The sequence below is a fragment of the Marmota monax genome, unplaced genomic scaffold, assembly GCF_021218885.2.
Source record: "Marmota monax isolate L192 unplaced genomic scaffold, Marmota_monax_Labrador192_F-V1.1 WCK01_AAM20220418_F8-fsc00125, whole genome shotgun sequence".
Taxonomy (NCBI): domain Eukaryota; kingdom Metazoa; phylum Chordata; class Mammalia; order Rodentia; family Sciuridae; genus Marmota; species Marmota monax.
Window position 1 is genome coordinate 9,242,750 of NW_026695235.1, and position 24,211 is coordinate 9,266,960.

At 47.1% G+C, this 24,211-nt stretch overlaps 1 protein-coding gene across 2 annotated transcripts in view; it reads right to left on the bottom strand.

Annotated features, from left to right (window-relative positions):
- The window catches only part of Dscam (DS cell adhesion molecule), a 668,205-nt gene that overhangs the window by 122,531 nt on the left and 521,463 nt on the right, over positions 1-24,211 (bottom strand). For both annotated transcript variants that reach the window (XM_058577314.1, XM_058577315.1), the window contains exons 12-14: positions 6,560-6,756; positions 5,183-5,279; positions 4,582-4,710 (exon numbers count right to left, since the gene is read on the bottom strand). In XM_058577314.1, the coding sequence (XP_058433297.1) occupies positions 4,582-4,710; positions 5,183-5,279; positions 6,560-6,756 (423 nt within the window). The remainder of the gene's footprint in view (positions 1-4,581; positions 4,711-5,182; positions 5,280-6,559; positions 6,757-24,211) is intronic.

Here is a 24,211-nt window from a genome sequence, read left to right on the forward strand (position 1 = left end):
GTAGCACACGAGCCTCCACATGTTCTCCAAAAACACATAACGAGCCTGGGTATCAATATTTCTAGACACCCACTCAAAGTCCTAGAAGACCTCTGAAAAGCTCCTGGTTGGCTGAGGAGGAGGGGCAGTTCAGGCAGGTAGTTCATGACATGGAAAGGAGTCACTGCCACCCTCAAGGATTTGCAGAAAGTGAGACTGGGAGGGAGGCACAGGGGCAGGCTTGTGCCCTGGTTCAGGAAGGGAAGGTCAGAAGAGCATTCAATGGAGAAAGGGCAGGTGCCAGGGGCCATCACAGGCCCTGGAGAGAGACGCTGGCAGTAGGAGAGGAGGGGAGGTTCAGAGTCCACTGCTAGCCCTGAAATTCTAGATGCCGCCCATGAGGGAGGATGTGGAGCACACACGGGAGCCACTGTGGCTGAGCTCAGCTTGGAGTCCAAGGATGGCAGGTCATCAAGGACCAAAGTCAGAGACCGGACTGGTCTAAAGAGATGCTGTTAGAAGCCTGAGGCCAGAATGAGTGGGGTGATGGAACCTTCTGGAGACAAAGAAGTATACCAAAGGTTTGAGTTAGCTTGAAGGAAAACCAAGCCCATTCTGTTGGTTAATAGGAGGGAGGCACAGGGAAAGCCACTTCACTGTCCTCTCCTCCTTTCGGGGTGACAGTCCGCAGGAAGGAATGGGGGCAGGCAGCTGAGAGGGGAGGGTTGGCAGAGCACCCACCCCAGAGCGGAAGCTCTGTTCCTGGCCTGGGTGGCTACCCTCCAGGAGGCTGGAGCTGACCACGGTGCTGAAGCCCTCAGAGACCTGGGAGGTGCCGGGGAGGGGAGTGAGGTGCCAGAGCACAGATGTGGGATAGGCCAGTCTGCGTCTCAAAGGAGGAAGGGAAGGGTGTGCCCACAGAAAACGGCAAGCTGATGAGCTGGGGGCCACAGGACCAGAGGCCCACAGGGACCATTAAAGGCCACGGACTGCACTGTCCGTGTGGAAGAGGAGTGGCAGTCCCTGGGAACCAAGCAATGTGACAAAGAGGCATGGGATTGCAGGTAAGAGGAAGCCAGCAGATGTTCTGAATGAGGGAGGCACCAGCTCCACGGGGCTGTGCCCTCAGGTGACAGATGGGGGATTGGCGCTGGCCTGCCAGAGAGGATGGTCAGGAGATGGTCACAGGAGACACAGGGGAAGAGACTTCTTGGGATATTTAGCATTTACTGGCAAATACAAAACCAAAGAGACTCAGCTGTCCTCAAGTCCCAGGAGGGTGTCACTTGGCCAACGGGCTCAGGGTGGGAAAAGGCCCTGGATTCAGGAAGGCCAGCGTTGGTGCAGCACAGCTGAGAACTTGCAAGAGCCGCAGCTGGCCACGGTGGCACTGTGCTCTCAGGGCAGTGAGCACCCGTTCCCGGGACTGTCCCACCTCAGCTGATGACACTCTGCTGAGAAGGTGAAGTGCTTTAATATTGGCAGCCGTTGCCTCTGTGGCAAATCAATGAAAAGCAGAAGAAAGAATTTTGGGGCGATGATCGCACCATTGCGTGGAGAGTCAGCCGCTCAGCTCAGGGTTCCTCCGAGTCTAGCAGGTGTGCAGGTGCTACAGCCCCGCAGGGACAGAATGCAGGGCTTGCCAGATGACCTTCCCACCGGAGGGCTCTTGAGGGTCATAAAGGGACAACTGTTCAGTGGGGGCAGATTTTAAGTAAAGAGTCACGAGCCCACCAGGGATTCTAGCGGGTACAGGATGCCAGGAGCAGAGAAGTAAAGTAGGTGTTCAGGGAGGACTTCTGGAAGAAGTGACCTTTAAGCTGGAACTTAAAGGATCTGTCTTCTGTGTACTTAGATTCTGGTTCTAATTTGTATATACCAAAAACTTACTGAGAAAGCAACTAACCCATAAAGATGCCAACAACACAGCTCCTATGGCCCTAAGTGCAGTTGCTGGGACCACCAGCACAGCCCTTCCTCCCAGGCATTCAGAACCAAAAAAAAAGCAGATTCTGGAGGGCTGTAGGGTATTCCTTGGCCATGGGCTGGGCCCATGAGGGGCTTTTTCCCCAATGACTCTCCTGGCACCTACTACAACCCTCAGGCTGCCTCGCTCCAGGGCTGCATAAATATCTTAGCCACATCACAGGCCCGTCTCCTATGGAGTGTGGAGAACATGACCTGACTGCACCCGGCTCTCTAGACAAGGAGCCTCCCCAGGTTGTGTGCAGCCCAGTCCAGGTCTACGTCTAAAGATGCTCCAGCTGGCTAAGGTGATTCCCAGAGCTCAGTTGCTGGCAAATTAAATGTGACAAATATCTCCTGCATGATTTTGGCATGCCAGACATTGTGCCAGGCATGAAGATCAGAGTCCTTGACTTTGGGAAACTTGCAGGAGCAGAGTTGGCAGTGGTGGTAGTTGGGCACTGATTTCTTACACAGTGGACAAGTCACTGAACAGAGACTGGATTTGAGAGGCAGAATAGAAATGTGCAAGTATTTTCATGCATATTTGAGCCATAAGAAAAGCCCCAGATTATTATACATTGACCGCGTTCCAGACAATGAGTAAATTGATTTAAATGTATTCCCTTCTTAAAGAGTGTTCACTAGTATCCACTTGGTGCTCCCTCATGGCAGGTACCCAACAAATGGGCTATGGGGAGTAGGCCTAGCAGGGAGCCCCCAGGAGCGTCCAGTCTGGTGGAGGTGACGCACACTCATGACACATTAATCAATGTACACAGAGGGACATAGATGGTGCTATTTAGTGGCACCTGCCAGGAATAAAAGGGAGATGAAGCCCTGTGAGCATGAGAAGGAAGGCTGGGACTCTGTGGTCCCACAGGGTGGGGCTTCAGCCAGAGGCAGCCTGTGGCTGCCCAGTGGCTGTGGCGGTCTCCCGTTTTGCAGAGAAGGATAACAGAAGGGTTGGTGAAGTGCCCAGAGCAGCGCTCTCACGGGCTTGATGGCAATTCGCCCTGCTGAGGCACCGGAGTTCACCAGTATCCAAAGATGGAGCCTCCCTGGAGGCAGCAGAGGCCCTGATCTGCTCCTCAGTGGGAGGCTGCCTGTGAGCCCCAGCCAGAGTGCTGGCAGCCCCACACTCAGCAAGGGGAGGGACAGGGCCGTCCCTGCCGTCTGAGGTCTCTTAGGCAGCCCACAATGTCCCTCTGCTTCTCTCCTGCACCCCTCCCGCCGTCTGCCTCCCGCTGAAGCTCCTTCAACTCTAGGCCTGCATCTCAGCACCCACACTGTGGCTCCACCCGGGCCATTTCTTTAGAACAGAGTCAAGGTCATCCTGTCTGCACTGGCCCTGGAGAAGCCCAACCGTCCTGGCCCTGAAAGGCCCTCTGTTTGGGTCAGCACTGTCTTGGAGGGCTCAACCAGGTCTCTGTGCCTCCTGAGCCTGGGGTACCATTCTGCCATTTTCCCCAGGGACAGTGCTGCTGGGAGTCCCCCAGGGTCTGCCTGGGGCTTTGGGTATACCGTACTGTCCTCTGCAACCTGGGGCCAGAAAGCTGAGCCACCCCCTGTTCTTGCCGGCATTCCCAGACACTATTTCTTACACCCTGATTTGATACCCCCTCTTCCTCTCCAAAGTCTGCTCTCTCAAAGTCCTCACCAGCCGTCCCTCACGGCTCTGGCATCCCACCGACCCCACGTCCCTGGCTCTGTCCCTGGCATGCTCTTCCAGCAAAATTCCTCCCCCTGCACCTGCCTTTTCCACAATCCTTGAGCTTGATTTGTTCCTACAGCTCGTAGCAGAGGAGACCAGATTGGTCATGACAGGGTAATCTGAAGCAACGTGCGTGCGGTGCCCAGAAAGCGAGAAGGCAGGCTGCTTTGGTGGGCTCTCAGAATCCTGTTAACCCTTCCCTGTGGTTGGGGCTCTCCTTCCTCATATCCTTTTGTGAGACACAGTAGAAATTCTAGCTAGGGGCCCGAGGGGTGGTGATGCAGCCTTGGCTGCATGGACCATAATGTTCACAGTGGCCTTTGGTGCTGTCCCTGGAAGACCATCAGGGGCCCATCTGTGACGGTGCTGGCAGCTGGGTCAGTTTCATGTGTAAGCTCTGGGCCAATGATCTGGGGGGCAGCAGTGAGTGTCCCGGCCTGTCCCCACAGCATTGCCAGGAGGCTGCTGCAGAGCAAACGCCCCGTGTTGGCAGGAGCGGCTTTGCTCTCTCTGCACACACCCCACTGGGTGGCTCACCTGCAGACACCCCGCCCAGCTGGCTCAGCACTGGGAGCTGGGACACAGGCTCATGCTCTGGGGTACTCACCAGCTGGGGAGTGGGAGGTGAGGTGGGATGGGTCACAACAGGGGCCTGGCTGCCCTTGGCCCCCGAGGGACAGGAATGCCTGAGAGGCAGTGGGGAGCCAGACTGAGGTCCTGCTGGCCCACTAAGAACAGGGCAGTCCTGGGCCTGACACCGGAGGAAACCGGGACACACAAGGGAAGTGACCCACTGAGGAAAGCACCCTCTGAGCTTCTGAGAGTGGAAGAGGTATGTTCTTAAGGGTAAAATGAATAAAAAAGGAGAGAGATCAAAAGGTTTCTTGAAGCAGGAATACAGCTGGAGGAAGTAAGGGACTTACCTGATTTATTTTTGCATTCGATATCGTAGCCCGTGATGGGGCTGTTTCCATCAAACCCCATGGTCCACCTGAGCGTAATTGTGCGTGCTTTGACATCTTTGATCTCAATTTCGGGAGGGTCTGGGGGCTCTGTGTCATCAACAGAAAGACCAGGAGTTAGTGCAAACCAGACACAGGCATAATTGCTCATAGGAAAGCGGAGTCAGCTTTAGACAATGATGGACGCTTCTTATTCAGCAGCATTTGCTGTTTCCTAATCACATTTAGGGAGGAGCAGCTCTGCTTTTCCAAGTCTCTGGTTTTCATGACCATGATTCTAGTTTGGATCTCTAACTCAAAACCCGGATGTTAAACTTCCCTTCCGTCCTGAGAGTCCAGTACCTGGACTGCTGTGATTGACTCGTCCTCTGCCTTAGCTTCTGCAAAGGGGCTGCACCCTGACATAACCACAGGCTCTGCAAAAATGCTGCTTCAGGGCCTCTACATGTGTATTCCCGATGCTCTGAGAGTTGAGAAGTGTCAGCTAGCAGGCGGGGGCCACACGGATGCCTGAGGCCGGCACACACTTCCTGTCCTGAAGTGGCTGTTTTCTCCTTCCTACCTTGCACTGTGAGCTGAATTATTCCACGGTCCTCCCCATAAGAATTGATCGCGTGGCAGGAGAAGAAGCCAGAATCTTCTCTCACAGTTGGCAAAATCTGTGAGCAAAGCAGAAAGAAATAATCTGATTTAGTAGTGCAGAGCCAGAGAAAGAGAAATGGCTTTGGGCTGGAAGGTGTCCACTCCCTCACCCCCTGCCATCCCCACACACATGCACACACAAACACAGACAAGCTTGTGTGTGCATGTGCGCACACACACACACACACACACAGATGCGCAGACCCTCTAAGGGCAAATTATTTCAGTGCAATTGCTAATGTGCACTGGGTAGATTTGATGCACATCATCCATGTCAACGGCTGGCTCATTAAATTGAACGTGTAATTTATGTGGAATGTTATGGCCAGGTTGATATGTATTCCACATACATATCTCTTTCTTTTCTTCATGGTATGACTTTAGAACATTCAAAACGGCCAGGTCTAAAGAAACATCTAAAAATACAGTTGGCCCTCTGTATCTGTGGGTTTCTGTGTCCACAGATTCAATCATGGATTGGAAATATTCAGAAAAAAAATGCATCTGTACAGGACATATACCTACATTTTCCTTTACATTACTTCCCATCAGCATTTACATTGTAATAGGTGTTATAAGATAATCTAGAAGTGATTTAAAGCATATAGGGGATGTGCATAGGTTATGTGAAAATACCATGCCACTTTATTTAAGGGACCTGGGCAATTGCCAATTTTGGTATCCTTGGGGTCCCTGCACAGTGCCTGACTTCTGCTCCAGGTGGACTTTAGGACTGCACCCTTGTGAGAGAACCCACATCAGTGTTTCAAACCCAGAACTTTATTATTTTTCCCATGTGTGCTATAGCACCATTACCCGCAATCCCCTAATTAAAAAATGCTCAGTTTACTGCCAATAGTGCTAAAAAGTATAAAGGAATATAACCCTTATTTCTAGGGTTGGTTATTCATATTGATATGAGCATTTCCATTGGATCTTTTCAAAGAAGCAAAATATTTTTTATCCTAACATTTTTTGTCCCAAAGCCCATCCAACTTTTCTTTGAATAGGAAGTTAAAACATGCACCCAGCATAGCCTCTGTCTTTCTACCCAAATTAATAGCCATTTAAAAACCTTGCTTTTCACTTTTTTAAAATCCCAGCTGGATTCCCGTGTTCATAATAACATTACTCTTGATGGTGCTCACGACAGGGCAGTACTTTTGAAGGCTGCTCGGGAATCTCTGCTGAATGAATGGGGAGGGAAACGGAGCCTCACAAATCAATTCCCACGGGTTATCTGCCCTCCGTCACGGGTGGGAAAGGACAGGCACAGGCTCCAACATCGTGCTTTTACCTGCAGAGTGGAAATCACCTCCTCGCCCACCTCCTTGGTGGACACAAGGTAGCGGGCCATCTCGGGGTTGATGATCCTGTCCTCCTTCTCCCAGCGCACGATGATGGGCTTCTCGCCGTGGGCCGTGCAGCTCATCTCCTTCTTCTGCCCCTGAGTGGCCAGCGTGGTGTTTGGGTAGGACGTTATCATGGCGGGAACTGAAACACCAAGAGGGACACCAGCGTTCAGCAAAGCCGTGTTCGACTTTCCCCCCACGGCACTCAGCTAATCAGGGCTGAAGAGGTTTCCTTTGAAATAAAATGTAGTCAAGAAACCGTTGAGCAGCAGTCCTGAACCACAGGCCGGGGAGGGCCCGGGCAGTGAGGCCCGACCTCACGGCCCCCTGCGGAGGCTGGGTGTGGTTTCACCTCCATGGGGTGCTGCTCTCTTCCACGCCTGCTGAAAGCAGACGTGGTTGGGGATGTGGCCAGGGACGTGGCCGGGGACGTGGCCGACGTTCCAAGGACACTCAGGAAAATGATCTCCCTGCTGATCAGTCTGGGAAAGAGACTTCACGTGCTCCTCTTTCTGTGATCATCTGCCTTTCCTCACTGGCCACTGTGGAGAGGAAACCTTCCTATTAGTTGTCAGGTGGACCCCGATGGCTGCCAACCCACCCTGTGATCACATTTCACCAGCCTCATCTCGTGGTTGTGAATCTCTTTGCGAATCTCTTCCAGGCACCTGAGGACCTCGAGTCTGCCCTTCCTCCCACCACGTGTAGCACAGAATCTCATCCCCAATTAAGGAGATAGAAACCTTTATTTGTGAAACTTCTCAAGTTTCCTTTCCTCTATCCAAAATTCATCCATAGACTTCCATTCTTGGCAATGGATGACATGAGATTCCACCCTTGTGTCATAAACTACCTATGAATCCAGGACAGCGTACTAAGACAATTCCTCCCTAAACTTACTCTCAGCATACAGGAAAGGATGAGGGAAGGCCGAGGCACAAACCAAAGGAGGGATGCTGGAAAAAAACTAAAGGCCGCGTGTCGCTGGTGCTTTGCTTATCTGAGAGGAGGAATTCAAAAGGTAGGCTTCCAAATCAGTTCATAAACAAAAATTAAAATAAAAATGAAAATCAAATGGCAAAGTGAGGTGAAAAGTGCCTGGGTTTGTGTTACAGATGTTAAAAAAAACAAAAACAAAAACGAATTCCTTGAGGGTTTGTAAGTGACCTGACTCTATATTCATAGCTTTGGAGCAAAATTCATGCCAAAGAATTAACACGGAGGAGAGCCGGGTTTGGCAGTATGTCTGAGGGACTGAGCAAGGCGAACACAGACACTCTGAAGGATGTGCCCTCCCTCCAGGCCCACTGGGATTCTCCCGGATAAAGCTCTGATGAACGTGAGCTCACAAACCCAAACTATAAAGTGCATCAGAAAATACCTGCCATGATGAGAGTCAGCCCAGTAAGGACTTCAGATGAAAGGATTATTAGATTCAGAATCAAAAACAAATATGCATAATTTTTTTTCTTTTTGGTACTGGATTGAATCCAACCGTACTTAACCACTGAGCTGCATCCCCAGACCTTTTTATTTTATTTTCTAAATTTTGAGACAGGTTCTTACTAAGTTGTTTATGGCCTCATTAATTATCTTTGAACTTGCCATCCTCCTACCTTAGCCTCCTGAGTCACTAGGATTTGAGGCATGTGCCAATGCACTTGGCTAGTCATAAAATTTTAAAAGTTATTTTTAAAATGGGGGAAATAACAAAATGTTTCAAAAGAGACAAGGAAATTTTGAAAAAAATAACCAAAATAAATCTATATTTTTACCTGATTTTTACTTCATTTCCTCAAAAAGAGGGAGAAAGGCCCTCCCTTGTTTCTAAGGTCAAGCTCACATTTGCACCCCCCTAAAACTCATGCCCTTCTGGAATTCTGGAGTATGACTTTATGTGGAAATAGTCTCTTTGCAGATATATTTAGAGAAGGTATAATTAATGTCTTTGCAGATATAATTAATGTAGTGTGTGCTCATGCTAACTAATTATATCTGCAACGACCCTCTTTCCATGTAAGGTCACAGTCTGAAGCTTCAAAGGGACATGAATTTCAGGGGAGACACTACTCAACACAAATACACGTACATTATCTAACACCTATGTACGTACATACATCTATGCTCTTACAACCTGAAAACAAGTGTACAGCCTTGCATGGTCACACCATACTTAGAGCATTTACATGATCACCAAATGTTTCCTCCATTTACCATCATCTCCCTCTTCTTCTCCAAGGCCTAGGTGATCACTAGTCTACATTTTGTCTTTTATTTCCATTTCTAGACATTTCCTATAATTGGGGCCATACAATAGCTATTCTTTTGTATGGAACTTTCTGGATATTTTTTCACTCAGCATAACACTTTCAAAGTTCATCCACACTACAGTGTGTATCAGTACTTTGTTCCTTTTTATTGCCTAATAATATTCTATTCCATGGATATGTTGCATTTGGTTTACCACTGGTGCACATTTGGGTTGTTTCCACTTTTTGGCTATTGTGAGTAGAGTAATTCTGCTATAAACATTTGCAGGTAAGTTGTATGCCGCAGTCTGGCTGGGCACAAAATCACGAGCCACTCAAGCAGGAACAAACGTTATTTTTTGAAACTGCCGCCAATGCTCCGTCCACGCCCGGGAAGATTTTCGATGGACCCATGCCTCTGTTCTCCCGCATCCCAAGAGGAGATTCCTCCTCCGGAATTCCCTCCTACCGCACTTCCCCAACCAATGGGAACTCTCCAGGAGTCCTGTAGCAGGCCGAGGTGGACAGCAGGAGTCCAATATCCATATGAATGCAAATCTTAACATAATCATATCATCTCAATGGCTTGCTGGCATCACCTTTCAACCAAAAATGCTATGCATCATATTATTTGGCTGTGGCTCTTAGCAGTTGTATAGATGCTGCTTCCATTTTTCCTTGGTAAATTCTTAAGGTGCAGATCTACTGCATCATACAGCAATTTAACATTTTGAGGAACCACTGCATTTTTACCAAGTAGCAGTGCCATCTTGCATTCCCCAGATAAGGAGGGTAGAACAGGAAGTGATAGGAGTGATTTAGATTTGGAGTTTATGGTGAGGGAATAGGAAAGTCCCTCTCCACCCATGTGATGAGGAACTCAAAGAACACACTGGGTGCACCTGTAGGCAGGTGAGCTGCCATCTTTCTTTCCTGCTGGATGTGTGCTGGCTGTAGAAACCCCAGCTCAGCCCAGCACTGTTGCCACAGAGAGAGGTGGTTCCTTTCTAAGGATACCCTCTATTTGAGCTCAAATCCACTAATCAAGATTTTTTTTTATTTTTCTCATTAGGGCTAAGGGCTGAGTCAAGATAACTAGAGATCTTCAAGCTACCAGAGTGACCTAGCTTGCAAAACTGTTAATAAATAAGTTGGTGGCCCAGGAAAAAGAAAACAATTTACTTCTCATTCTTCCTGTCTGGCTGGTGAACATGAATCAGAACCTGGGAAGACCACGTATATTTTAGCTTCAAAAGGTGAACCCTGATCCCTCCCTGATTCCTAGTAAAGACCCTGGTTTCTGAAACACCCTTGTACTTCGTAGAAAACATAGAAACTCTGGTCACAAAGCTGTGTCCTGGAAGTCAGTCCACACTCAGTGCCTCACATCTCCTGGGCAACTCGGGACTATGGGCTGGACTTGCTACTGTGGAACATCTGGGAAAAGAAAGGAAATCTCTGAAATGGTTAGGCAGGAAATAAACACAGATTTCCTGCGAGGACATAGTCCGTGTGATCACTTCCCAAGTCCAAGGTCTGTTAACACTCTTGCTTCTTTGGACTCCAGCTAGAGCAAGCCAATCCCGAGCCAGGGGTTCCTAGCCTCCTGAGCTGCGAGGCAGGAGCCATGCTTTGTGCCGGCTGGAGGCCGTTTCCTAGGCCTTTACACAACACGCTGGGAGAATCAGTTTCCAAAACCCGCAGCAGCACTTTGAGGACTTGCTTCACAAGTATTTGTGCAGAAGCATTATTGCATTTTTACATAGAAGAAGTACCTTGAATAAACCGTGGGCCGCTAGTTTAGGATTTGTTTGTCTTTTTCTGCAAAAAATGAGGCTAATTTTTACTCACATTTCCCCCTTGGATGAGTGCCCCATAAAAATGGACATTTGAATCCTGCCTAATAAACTCAGCTTTTAGTCAGAAGCGTTGTCACTAGTCCATGTTCCCCCATCCTGCTCAAGTACATCAGCCCTTTAAATGAAAGGCCGAAAGGAATTTTTAGGAGAATGAACCATTATCCTGGCTGCTTTGCAATGCTAATGCTTGAGGCATGACCTTTTCACTTGTCACAGCCATGGGTGCGGAGAGATGACAACATGTCAGAGCAGGAGCTTCTGCAGGCATCTCTGAAGCATCACAAATGGATGGGGTGATTTAATAGGGATTGGTGCCAAGGAGTGGCTGTGGGCCAGCTCTGCTGGCAGACAAAGGAAATCCAGACCAGGAAGGCTTTGTCCAGAGACCCTAGGCTCTGCGCTGTAGCTGCTAAATTACCCGTGAAGGAAGGCACCGTTTCACATCGCGGCAAATTAGTTTATGAGTTTCCTTCAGAAACCACGGTCTTATCTAACAGCACCTTTAGTTCTCAGCACATCTGCATTCTTATGCTTTCAGAGAGCATCCTCTGACCTATTTTCCTGCAGCATAAAGATATAATGTTGCAGGGGAGCTCTGTCACCAGCCAGGGAGAGCTGATTGGGCACATCGCTGCCCAACTCAACTGCACGGTGACATAACCTAGTTAGCTTGAGATTGGCAATCGTGGGAGCATTTACACCAGCAAAACTGGCAAATGCTAACACCCAACAGGTAACTGCTGAACCTTTACCAGCACACTACTGATGAGAGTGTCTCACTGTAATGAGTAGTTTTTAAATGACTCAACTCTCCAAATGAGAGATTAGACGAATCTCAACCTAGACAAGCTTATTGTCATGATTTTCTGGGTTAATCCCTTCATGTTACAAAGAAGAAAAGAGAAAAACAGAGAACAGGTATCAACATCCCAAATGCAAGAGTCAACCAGGATCTGACTTCAACCGGTCCCATTCAGAAACCATCATTATCATCTGCAATAGTGACCCTCAACCTAAGGATGGCCACTGTCCTGGATTGGCTGGGGCTGCCCATGTTTTCCTATGCAAAGTTCTGCATCCTGGGAAGTTCCTCTGTCCCTTCACTCTTTCAGAATACAGGTGGCAGAGGAGACTATGGACCCACCAAGGCACCAAGGCTGGCCCAGCTCCAGGATGTACCAGGGACTCCCAGTGGGAGGGAGGGGAAGATGCTCTCAGGAAGGGACATGATTCTTCAATCTGTTTTTTTTATTTTTTCACATGGCCCCTCCCAACATTTTAGTATGAAAACAATTTTCAAACATTCAACACATTGAGCAACTGTAGATCCACTTACCTGGATTCCAAATTAACATTCTCATTCATGGATTGGCATGAACTAGAGTTTATTTTCACTATTATTTCACCAACAACTAAAAAAATTTTTTACTGAGTACATGATTTCCATTACTCTATTTTAATTTCCTCTTAGGTGAAAACATGACTCAGTGAGGTCTCAGTGACAGGGCACTAGGATGGTGGCCTCCTGGTCTCTGTTGTGGGGGAGGGGATGCACAGGAGCCTCATATGCCCTGGACAAGGCACAGCCTCCCTTGGGACCGGATGTGATTTGGAGTCAGGTCACCCTGGTGTTGAGGGCAGGACTTCTCTCACCTGGGTCACCTCAAAGGAGGAGGTGAGAGAGGAGATGGGGAGCACAGAGTCTGGCTCGATGGCATACGGCTCTTAGTGGGCAGGATCCTCACTGCCCTGGACCTGGGGTTTTCAGGTTTTTTACTGGACTCAGGGGAGCTGAGTAGACTCAGGTGCTCTCAACCTGGGCTGCATCGCAGAAGCTGGAGTTACTCAAGAGCTTTTAAACATACGGTGCCCAGGGTCTCCAGGGCTGGGGCGCCACGTGGAGTTATTTAAAGGTGTGAGTGATCAAAGTGACATGCCAGGTTGAACCAGCTCCACCCAGTCGTCTCCAGTGCCCCCCCCCACCCAGCACCATCCTCGGGTCCTCCTCCTTCTCGTTCTTTCCCTCCCCCTCTTCCTCCCTTCTTCCTTCACTTCTCCTTTAATTTTCCCCTTTCTTATTCTTTTTTCTCTTCTTTCTCTATCATTGTTTCTCTCTCTTCCTCTTTTTCATTCACGATTCCATCCTAACATCAGCAGCTGACCTCTGGGGGGCTGTGCCTAGCCGCTTTCCACACACTCATACCCACCTAATCCGCACGACTCACAGAAGTGACCCAAGACATATTTATAAGTGTCACCTTCAGCAGATTCTAAATTATGCTATAAATGCATTTGAGAGATGTAGAAATAGCATTTCCAGCAGATTCTCTGGGTTGAAGTGTATATTAACAGATGTCTATGCAGATGGTCAAAGAGAAGCCAGACACTAAACACCTGCTTTGAAGGGGCAAAAATAAAGACTGGAATGAGACTCTTAACATTAATTTCATTTTTGACATCTTCTCTCCTTTCTCCTTAATTTCCAAGTAAGGAAACAGAGAACAGGAAGGATTAAAACTGGCAAAGACTAGAACTATTCTGTTTGTGCTTCTCTTCTACCCTTCACCCAAAGCTCTATTCTTCTCTACTATGATATTAAAAAAAAATAAAATTAGTATCTCCACAAAAGTAATACAGTGAGGCTATCTTCATTAATTCCTAAAATATTTCATATCCCTGACCTCTTTCTTCCTCTCTTCCTCCAGGGTTTGGGAAGCTGGCAGGCCAAAGTTCATGCCACACCAAGTCAGCAGTGCACGTGTCCCTGGGCCTCCTCTGAGCAGAGATCACTTTCATGTGCATGATCTGAGAGCAACACGTGTGTGTGTGTCCTCAGGAGAGTTTCTTAATTTCATACATAATAAAACAGGATGCGGGAAAGGAATCAGCCTAAAGCCATGCAACTGGTAAATGGGAGATCTAGAGGAAGAATCCAGGTCTTCTGATTCCAAGTGCAAAGCTTTGGCCTGCCTGTGGCAGAGGAGCTGAGGCTGGCCCACAGGGCACAGGATATCTGACCACTGGGGTCTCTTGTTCCCTAACTCTGTCTCAGGACCACAGCATCCCCAGAAGTCCCTGGATCTAGGGATGAATCCATACAGGGCTCCATCATTTTTCTCTGAGTCTTGAGAATTATGTAGCCAGTCTTGCCTGCGTCATCCCCCAACATGCAATGGGGTTGAAGGATGGGTGTCGGGATCCTCATTTGGCACAATATACATAACACAAATTTTGCCATTTTAATATTTTTTTTTAAAAAGGTGGTGCTAAGTACGTACATTCACATTATTGTACAACTGTCACCACAGTCCAGTCCCCCAAACTCTTTCCTCTTCCCAAACTGAAATGTGGTACACCCTAAACAATGATCCTTCACCTCTCCTCCCAAAGCCCCAGAACATGGCATCCACCATTCAACTCTGTCTCATGAATGTGACAGCTCTAGGGACCTCAAGTGAGTGGGCTCACCCAGTGTTGGTCCCTTTGTGACTGGCTCATGTCATTTAGTGTGACGTCCTCAATTCCATGTACCTTGCAGCCTGTGTCAGAATTTCCTTCTTTCTTAAGCTAACACATGAAGAAACCACATTTTCTTTAGTGTTGATGGACGCTTGGGTGGCTCCCACTTTTTGGTTATTGCAATGATCCTTGTGTGAAAAACATTATTTAAAAAAAAAAAAAAGTGAGTAGAAAGGGGAAAAGGATTACAATTCCTTGTCTGCTACTCCTCGAGCTGTCCTAAGGCCGAGCAACACTGCCCCTGTTTGAGGTCTCTGCCACTTAGTTTTATTTCCATTTCCTCATCTGTAAGAACAATGAGACCAGCAGCCTCCTAGGGCTCTGATGAGGATTAATGAGATTATGTTAGTGGAACCCACTGAGGGTGTCTGAAGAAAGACCCTGCAGAAACACAGTGTGATTATCACCGCTGCAGAATCAAAAATTCCTCCTTGTCCAAATACTTATTGTTCATAAAAGTTTTAGCAAGTGAGGCTGCCTACTGGGCAGCTCTAATCCCTATAAAGAAAATGATTTCTCCAGCCAGGAATTAATAAGTTCTTAGCACATACTGAAATATCTTCTCGGCTGGGTTATTATGCTTACATAATGAAGTTACTTTGATTATAACCATTCATCAAATACATGTTTCCAAGCTCGAGTGGGCTGTGTTTGATGTTAGGCGTTAGCAGGAATGACAACATCTCCACTCCCTGGCAGCTTTGCTGGGGCCTCCTGACAGGATTGAACGTGTCAGGGCGAAGTAGGAGAACGTTTAGGGTTCGTATTATATTCACTCTGAAGTTGTTTCTAGTCACATCACTGGAGGAAGGTTGATTCATTTCGCATGACAAGCATGAATATTAACCAAACGATATTAAAACAGCACTTTCCTCCAATTTACATGGAGATAGGCAGGTCCTTACTGCCACAGCTCTTCCTTTTTGGTCATGTATACGATGCTTTCTTTTGCTCAATAAAAAAGAAAACTTTCTAGATGCAAATCACCTGCTCAAAAGTTAGTTTATTTACTATTTTCATTCTTCATTAGGAAGAAGAATGAAAATAGTAAATATACTTTGGATCTCCTATCAACGACAATTGTAAAAACAAACAAAGGAAAAATTGTAATGAAGTGGCCCAGGGCATCATGAAATATTGGGTGAGAATATCAATCAGGAAAAATAATTATGTGTGGTATGTTAGCTATTTCTGAAGAAGACCGCCAGCAACCCACCTCCTGGAATCCTAACCCTTGTGGAGGTCATTCTAACATTTACCAGTCACAGTCCCCATGGCCATAGAATATGGCGGGGGTAGCATTACATCACTGAGATGAGATTACAGAAGGACTGAATTCTATCTTGGGTGCTCCCCTCGGCCATCACTCACTCCAGGGACACCTGCCACAATGTCACCATGATACTCCCAAGTGGCCCATGGAGAGGACTAGGAGAAAATCGAGCATTAGGCCAATGGTGGGTCAGTTCCTCCCAGGGTCTTGGAAGTGAAGTTCCCCCAGCCAGTCTTCCCCCACTGAGTATTCTGATATAGTTTTCAGAAGGCAAGCAGTTTCCATGGAAACAGAACCAGCAGCTTCCAAGTGGCTTGTGGAGGGACAGAGGAGTTGGATTCCAAGGTCTGATCTAACTTTTGAGCAGGTGATTTGCATCTAGACAGCAGTTTGCCATGGAGACACTGACAGAGAAGAGAAACCGTCATCCTCACCCACACCAGATGTAGATGGCAGGGGTCTCACACCCACTGCCTTGAAGCAGCAGCAGCAATGCACATGGCCTGTGGCTGCGAGGACTCGGCGTAGGGCTCGTGGCCACACACATGCTACCTCCCTCTTTAGGACACCCAGGGGCTTCCTGCCCTGAAGATCCTCCTCCAAGAAGTCTCCATGCCAGGACTCTCTTCCTGCCTCTAAACTTCCAATCCTTGGCATATTTCTAATTTCTGAAAATTTGCCCTTGAAGTCTTCTGGCCATGTGGTCTCTAGTGGTCAATATTTACTTCCCAGGGTACCCTTTTCATTTAGCCATTGACCACAAGCTCCCCTTGGCTTCTACTTGATGATCTGAATTCATGCCATCTTTTTCTGCATGCTTGTGTGATTTGACTATGTTAGGGTCAGGGAAATCAAATGTCCTTTGAAAACCTCCTCCCGTGACGATGGCGGCGATGAGCATACCAACTCTGCTGAGCTTTAATCTTGCAGCAAGCCTAGGACCAAGTGGCCACTATTACTCCAATTTTGTGAAGGCAGAAACAGGCACAGAGGCTGAAATGACTCGCTCAGGGTCACGCGGAGCCAGGATGCCAACACACGCAACCTCCACTTCTACCTCCCGAATCGTAGACAACTGAATCATAGACAACTCAGGTCTTGCCAGTTTTCGTACACACAATAGCATCGCACGTCCACATACTTCTCTGTCTTCTCCCTCCCGTTTGTTTGCTTGTATGGATAGAGCCACAGGTTTTCACTGCTGTACAATGTTTCCTTTATGAATGTTCCACTTTATTTATCTGAGGGGTTTCAGATTTCATTTATTGAAAACAATACACCTATGATCATTTTTGAGTGTGAACCCTGGTCATGTATGCATGAATTCCTCTAAAGTACATGCACAGGAGTGAATTTACCAGTCATGGAATCAGTGCATCTTCAAATTTAAGACATGCTAGTTTTCAAAGACGATTGCACATATCCCCAGCAATCTTGTTATAATTTGTTTAGAACAGTGGCTCTTTAAAAGAGTCCCCGAGCCAACAGCATAAGCAACAGCATAACTTGCTAGACACGCAAATTCAGCAGTCCTACCATCTGCTTGAAGAGGACCACGTCTGGAGACCTGTTCTGTGCACACTCCCTCTATCCAGGGCCCCAGACCTTCCTCTCTCTGCTCTGTGTGAGAACTGTTGTTACAGGATCTAGAACAGATGTGGAGCAGAGATGCTCTGAGCCTGATTCTTCGTCTGTGGAATGGGTACGAGGGTGATGACGGCTTCCATTAGAGGAGCTACAGAATAAACACGTGAAAAGTCCATCCAGAATGGGAAATGTTAGTGATGTGGGCCATTTTCCTCCAGTTAGTGTTTGCATCCGTGACTTGATTTCCTAGCTAGATTATATACCCCTCTAAGGCAAAAGGGAAGGACAATAGGGAAAACTGAAAACAATGTTCAGATGATAGGATTATGGAGGCTTTAAAGATTTAAGCCTGTAGTCATAATAAATAAAGCTTGTTTAAAGTAAATTTCACGGACACAGCTTCCAAATGAAGTATTGGCTAATCTGGGAAATGATATAATGGTCATGTCTATCAAATTACCTAAATTTTGACAAGATAGATTTTAAAAAGGAAAAAGGGGATATTTAAAATGCTAAATTCTGTTAAAGTGATAAGAAAAAAGATGATGGTCTGCTTGCTTTAGAAGAAGAGGGTTCAAGGTCGTTTCCAAAGAGATTCCTGCTGCAGATAGAGAGGGCTTAGGTGTGTACACATGTGTACATGAGTGTTCCTATGGTAGCATGTATGGTCATATGTGTGCACACACATGTATGGATGTGTGCCTGTGCTCACGTGTGTGATGTGTGTGTGTGTGTGTGTGTGTGTGTGTGTGTGTTGGAAGCACAGAAGCAATTCTAGGGTTACTGAAGCATTTGAATTATCTTACATTTTTCTCCCAAATTTTATGAAGCCAAGAAGATGTGCATTTTTAATGAAGTGTGTTTGAAAGAATCTATATAATTACATTTTTTTTCTGATTTAAGAACTTCCTCCCTCCAAAAGGAAAACTTCAGAGTCAGATGTCTCCCCACTCTCATCTGGTTCTGCAGGTCTGCTGAAGCACTGCTGGATGAGTGGTGCTCAGAGTACTCAGAGACTCAGAGTACGCCAATTATGCTGCAGACAGACAGGCAGACAGACGGGCTTCACAAGAGCAAGAACGCAGGTGGAGCAGTACAGAAGCCAGCCCCTGCCTCGCCTGCCTGCCGCCAGAGATCACTGTGGGGGAGGTGCTGCTCACATACTGACCCAGAGTAGTAATGACACAAAGGGACAGAGCCTGTGTCCTTGCTTTTGAGTAAATGCCAGGAGAAGCATGCATGAGTGTGCACACACACACACGCATGCATGCATGCACATACTTGCAACACACATGTACATGTGCACAGTCATGCACAGACACACATGCATACAACACTCTTGCATGCCAGGCACACTTGTACACATGCACACACACACACACTTGCATGTACTCAAACACACCTAAAACTAGTGCTCTTTCTTGCATTGCAATGGGTACATGAGCTTTACAACCAGGAGTAAATCACAACCAGGGGACATTTGGGGAATATTTCCGTCATAGCCACCCACGGGCAGGCAGTGTCTCTACATTGCCTCCTATTCATGTCAGCTGATACATCCTCAAAAGGAAGAAGCAGAAAGAAACGCAGGATTGTTGGCAAACAACACTGTTAATCAGGGGATATATAATGACCCAGCAGCTCTCAGGGGGTTCTTAGATTTCAGAGGCTTGTGAAGCAACATGTGTGACGGTCCCTCCCAGGGGAGGTGAGCAGGCACTAATTGAGGTATTGACGGTTCTAAATGAAGCAGAAACCTGCTAGGAAGATTCAGCCTCAAAGAAAATGAGGGCTGCTAAGCAGTGCATGGGGACCTGGGTGGCTTTCACTCACTGCTCCTCCATGCAGGAAGTGTGCTCCCCAAACCAGCTGCAGGTCCCTCACAGCACATGGTCCTGAGCGAAAAAGCCACAAAAATGACTTGACAAAGTACTAGAGAGCTCTCCTGGATGACCTCACCAAGCCTTGGTTTTGTGCATGAATCTCTCCATCGCATAATTGTCCTTATACAGATGGAAAACAGATGTAGGAAACATTTAAAAATATCCAAGGGTACTAGGTAATGTTTAAAAGCATCTCCTATCCTTTCTCCTGAGCAAGGATTTGTAGCATTCTTCTCTGCGTCTTTCTTGGAGAGAATTTACACACCAGGCACCAGGGGAGTTTGCCTTATCAGACCCTGTCCATGGAAGCATCTTAGCTGTGCAGGTCCCTTGGGGCTGGGGGCAGCACCTGCTTCCTCCCATAGAGCCTCCTATGCCCGGGGTAGGGCACTGTGTGTTGGACACCTGTTTAAGCTGGGCTCTAGGGTCAGGGCATGTAGCCACTAGGTGCCTTGTGAGTTTGGGTGTACCTGTGTGGACAGCAAATGAGCCTTTACCTTAGTAGGCATGTCCCTATGCAGGGACAGCATGCAAGGCTTAACCCTAGAGCAGCTTGGAAGGGCTGGGGATGTGAGGTCAGGGGTCAGGGAGGCAGCTTTGCCAGGGAAAAGGTTCTCAGAATTGAGTCTGCTTTGGAGCCACCCAGAGGATACCTTAAAGCAGAGATAGCTGTTCCCTGCTCAGGTGGGGGGTGCACTCCCGGGAAGGACCAGAGTGCTTGCATGGCTAGCCATTCCCAGGAGACAGTGGTGACCAGCTGTGAGAGCCCTGGCCCAGACAATGGCTGAGTCTCACATCAACATTTGCTGATGGCTTTACACAGCCCTTTGGACTGTGTGATATTATTTATATCAAAAAATATAAATAATACTTAGAAAAAAATCTAAATAATGTTTACAGCCAACCCACAATCCTTTCCCCCTGATATTTGCAAAATCACTAAAGCAAAATAAAACAAAATAAAACCTCTTAGGTGAATATTTTCAGGAAGAGAAAGAATTCATGAACTTGATACCTAAGAAGGAAACCCTAAAGGTGCTTCTCAGTGGGTTTGACTGTGTGAACTTGGAAGAACTCTGAATAGCCATACACAGCAAACAAATAAATACGCAAAACAGAATTCTAAAAACATGGAAAATTGGCATAATACTGTAATGTGTAACAGACAAAAGGATTACCATGTGATAATGAGGGTTTATAAACATTAAAAAAGGTATTTCAGGAAAATTCAAAAAGATATATATATATATATATATATATATATATATATATATAGAGAGAGAGAGAGAGAGAGAGAGAGAGGGAGAGAGAGAGAGAGAAAGGTAATTTAAAAAGAAAAAAAATGAAAATTTCAATAATTAAATGTCAAGATCCTTGACTTCTTTGGTTATGAAATTAAAAGAATTTCCCTGCCAATGCAAAACAGGCTAAATGCTGAAAGTGTCCTGCTCAGAGACAAGGGCACTCAGCTCCTACAAAGGGCAATGCCAATTGGCACAGCCTTCTGGAAACAGTTTGGCCAGGAGTAGAACATTTGAATGAACACATCTTTTGAGTCTACATCCCATTTATTGTTTTTTAATCCTAAGAATCAATTAAATATATATTATAATGGTTAATCTGAATTGTCAACTTGATTGGAATTAGAGATGCCAAGATCTAAGAGGCTTCTGGATGTGCCAATGAGGGTGTGTCTAGGAGTGATTGGCATGTGGGTCAGCCAACTGAAATGGAGACCCTCCCTAAGTGTGGGCAGCACCGTCCAATAGGATGGAGGCTTGGATGGAATAAAAGGTGGAAGAACAAGGGAGAGGCAGCAGATGCAAGCTCGATTCTTCCTGAACGGGTTCTTGATTGCTGCTGCGATCCTCTGAGGATGTAGGACTCCAGATTCTTCACTCTTCCAAAGGGGACTCTGCCAGTGATTCTCCAGGGAGTTTCCAAAAGCCTTCAATCTGGAACTGGGGTAGCACTGTTGATCCTTCTTGTTCTGGGGCTTCAGCTTCTTGGATTGTGCAGCTACTGGTTCCTCCAGCTCTCCAGCCTGCAGACGGCCACTGTGGACTGTCCAGCTTCTGGTGATGTAAGCCAATCTAACAAATCCATTTTTTATAATCATCCTTCCTGTTGATTTTGTTCCTCTAGGGAACGCTGACTAATATGTATGCATACAGTTTACTTATAAGAATGTTCCTTGCAGCCTTCTTGATAACAGGAGATTGAATCACAGCATGATGTTCATGGTACTTAAGTCATTACATTTCTATAGAATAGAATATTGTCCAGTCATTAAAACACTGAAAACTACACTTAAAAGCTCATAAAGATACCTGTGTGAGTTTACTTGATGAGGGATACTATAGCAAAATAGGAGACTGAGTGCCTTAAATAACTAGAATGTCTGTCTGTGTAGTTCTGGAGGCTGGAAGTCCAAGATCAGGGCTCCAGGAGGGCTGGTTCCTCCTGAGGCCTCTCTGCTTGGCTCAGGTTTGTCTTCTCCTGTGTCCTACAGGGCTTCCCTCTGCGCATATCTGTGTCCTGGTGTCCTTTCATAAAGGCACAGTCAAGTTGCAGCAGAGCCCAACCCTGGAGACCTGTTTAAAGTTATCACCACCTATGGCCCTGTCTGCACATGAAGTCACGTGGGGAATCAGGGCTTCAGCACAGGAAGACTGGGGAGGACTTGATCCAGCCAAGAGCAACAGGCATGATGCATTGTCAACGGAATAAGAAGGCCTGTGTGGCAGGATACTTCTATTATTAAAATATGCCTATAAGTTTTTCTTTGTCTCTTCTCTAAACACATCTTTGTGTGTATGTGTGTGTGTATTTATATTTATATAATATATGGAATGAGAATAAAAATGTCTTAAAAGATAATACATATGTTAATATCAGTACATAATATATAATTTCACTTTCTACTTATTTCCGATTTGTCTAAATATTTTCTAGTAAACATGTTATTTATTTATTTATTTTGTATTTTATTTAGAGACAGGGTCTCACTGAGTTGCTTCGGGCCTCTCTAAGTTGTTGAGGCTGGCCTCCAACTTGTGATCCTCCTACCTCAGCCTCAGAGCCATGGGGATTACAGGTGTGCACCACCAGGACCAGCTTCCAATTTTCTAAAATATATAAATAAGGTCACGTTTGGAGGTTCTGGGTAATGACTTCTTCATATGGTGACTCAGGGCTCTTAAGGACAAGCATCCCTCCATACAAGCAGAATTCAATGGCCTTTTTGTTCTTGGCTTTGGAAGTTACAGAGCATTACTTGTGCTGCTGGTCGGGCTGTCCGTCAGGGGCAGGTGTCAGTGTGCTCAGGGACCATAACAAAATCCCAGGCTGGGCAGGGTAAGCCACAGCTGTTTACTGTCTCACAATTCTGGGGTTGCTAGTCCGAGATCGCGGTCCTAGAAGGATTGATTTCTGGTGAGGCCTCTTTTCCTGGCTTCCAAATGGCCCCCTTTTTGCGGTGTCCCCACCTGGCTGCGGAAAGAAAGATGAGCTCTGGCATCTCTTCTTATAAGGACACTGTTTTCAGGGATTTGGGTCCCACTTTCATAAACTGATGTAATCTTTTTAAAAATTTATTAATTAATTTATTTTAATTAGGTATAGATGACAGCCTAATGTACTTTGATTCATTGTGTACAACTGCAGCACAACTTCTCATTTCTCAGGTTGCACATGACATAGCGTTGCACCCTATGTGCAGTCATATATGTGCCTAGGGTAATGACGTCCATCTCATTCCGCCATCTTCTTGCCCCCGTGGCCCCTCCCCACCTCTCCCTCCCCTTGCCCAATCAAAGTTCCTCCATTTTTCCCATGCCCCCCCCACCACCATTATGGCTCAGTACTTGCTTATCAGAGAGAACATTCAGCCTTTGGTTTTGGGGGATTGGCTAACTTAGCATGATATTCTCCAACTCCATCCATTTACCTGCAAATGCCGTAAGTAATTTTATTCTCTTTTAATGCTGAGTAATGTTCCATTGTGTATGTATACCATGGACTATTACTCAGCATGTTATTTTTATCAGCAGAAAAATACGATTGTGCTTTCCAAAAAATAACACACTAGGGTGAGTTGAAGTTCTTATTAACAAACATCCCTGATTCAAATCTGGGCAGCTTCATGCCCTTCCAAGAAAGGGCCCAGGACACGCCTTGCCTTTCAGCCTGGACTGGCAGCTCTGCCAGGGCTTCATTCCTGGGCTGTTCCAGGAAGGGTGCCCTCGCCAAAGAAAGTGTGTCCAACTTGAAAAGGCCGGGCATGAGATCCGCCCAGTGAGCTCTTGCTCCCACCATGTCCCCTGGAGTTCAAGGTGCTGCCTGAGCTCGTGTGCCTCCTGGCCAGGATTCTCACCCCCAGGGAGAAGCTAGAGAAAGGCAGTATTTCCTCTCAGGCTCCCATGTGAAGTGGCCCTGGCTGTGCGAGACTGTGCAGAGAGTCTGTGAACACTTCCGTTCTCTACATCAAGGTCCAGGTTCACCCCCACGGCTTTCCCTTGGGTTGTGGCCGAGACGTGCCAAGGCAGCTGCGGCAGCCATCTGCCCCCTCCTGACTCCTCACCCCATTAAAAACCAAACACCAACCTAAAGCAGCCCGATCCCCTAGGGAGAGCTAAGAACCTTTTGCTCATGACAGGAAGCATCTCTCTGCCTCCAACAAAGGAAAAAGCCCTCCAAACAAGCAGCCCCCAGAGAGAAGATGTGAGCGACTGTGCTTTCTGTTTTTTCCTTTTCGGAAGCTCTGAGAACAAGCTGACAGCTAAATGAGGGGCACTATTCTGAGAACTCGCAATCAGGATTAATTGCGGGTGAGGTTTGTGAGCTCAGACAGGCTGACAGTGGCCGCTTGGACAGGGAGTGATCCCCACCTTCTGACAGGGGCTGGAGGAGCTGTTGCTATGGCGGATGAGGAGCACCTGGTTCTGCCTTGACAACAGCCCCGGCAGGAGGTTGCTAGGAAAGCAGTGGGGGAGGGTGGCCAGAAGGCTGTGCACCATGTGTGTCCAACCCTGGACCTTCCCGCACGACACGGGCTTTGAACACAATGACAACCAGGAGGAAACAGGTAAAGACAGGAACGGCTTCGTGTTTTCTAGACTCCAATCAGAGGGGTCTGCACCTGCCAGGCCTCCCACACCTGCCCTTCGTCTTCGTCCCTCCTGTCCACTCTTAATGTCCACTCATCTGTTCGCATGGTCTCAATGAT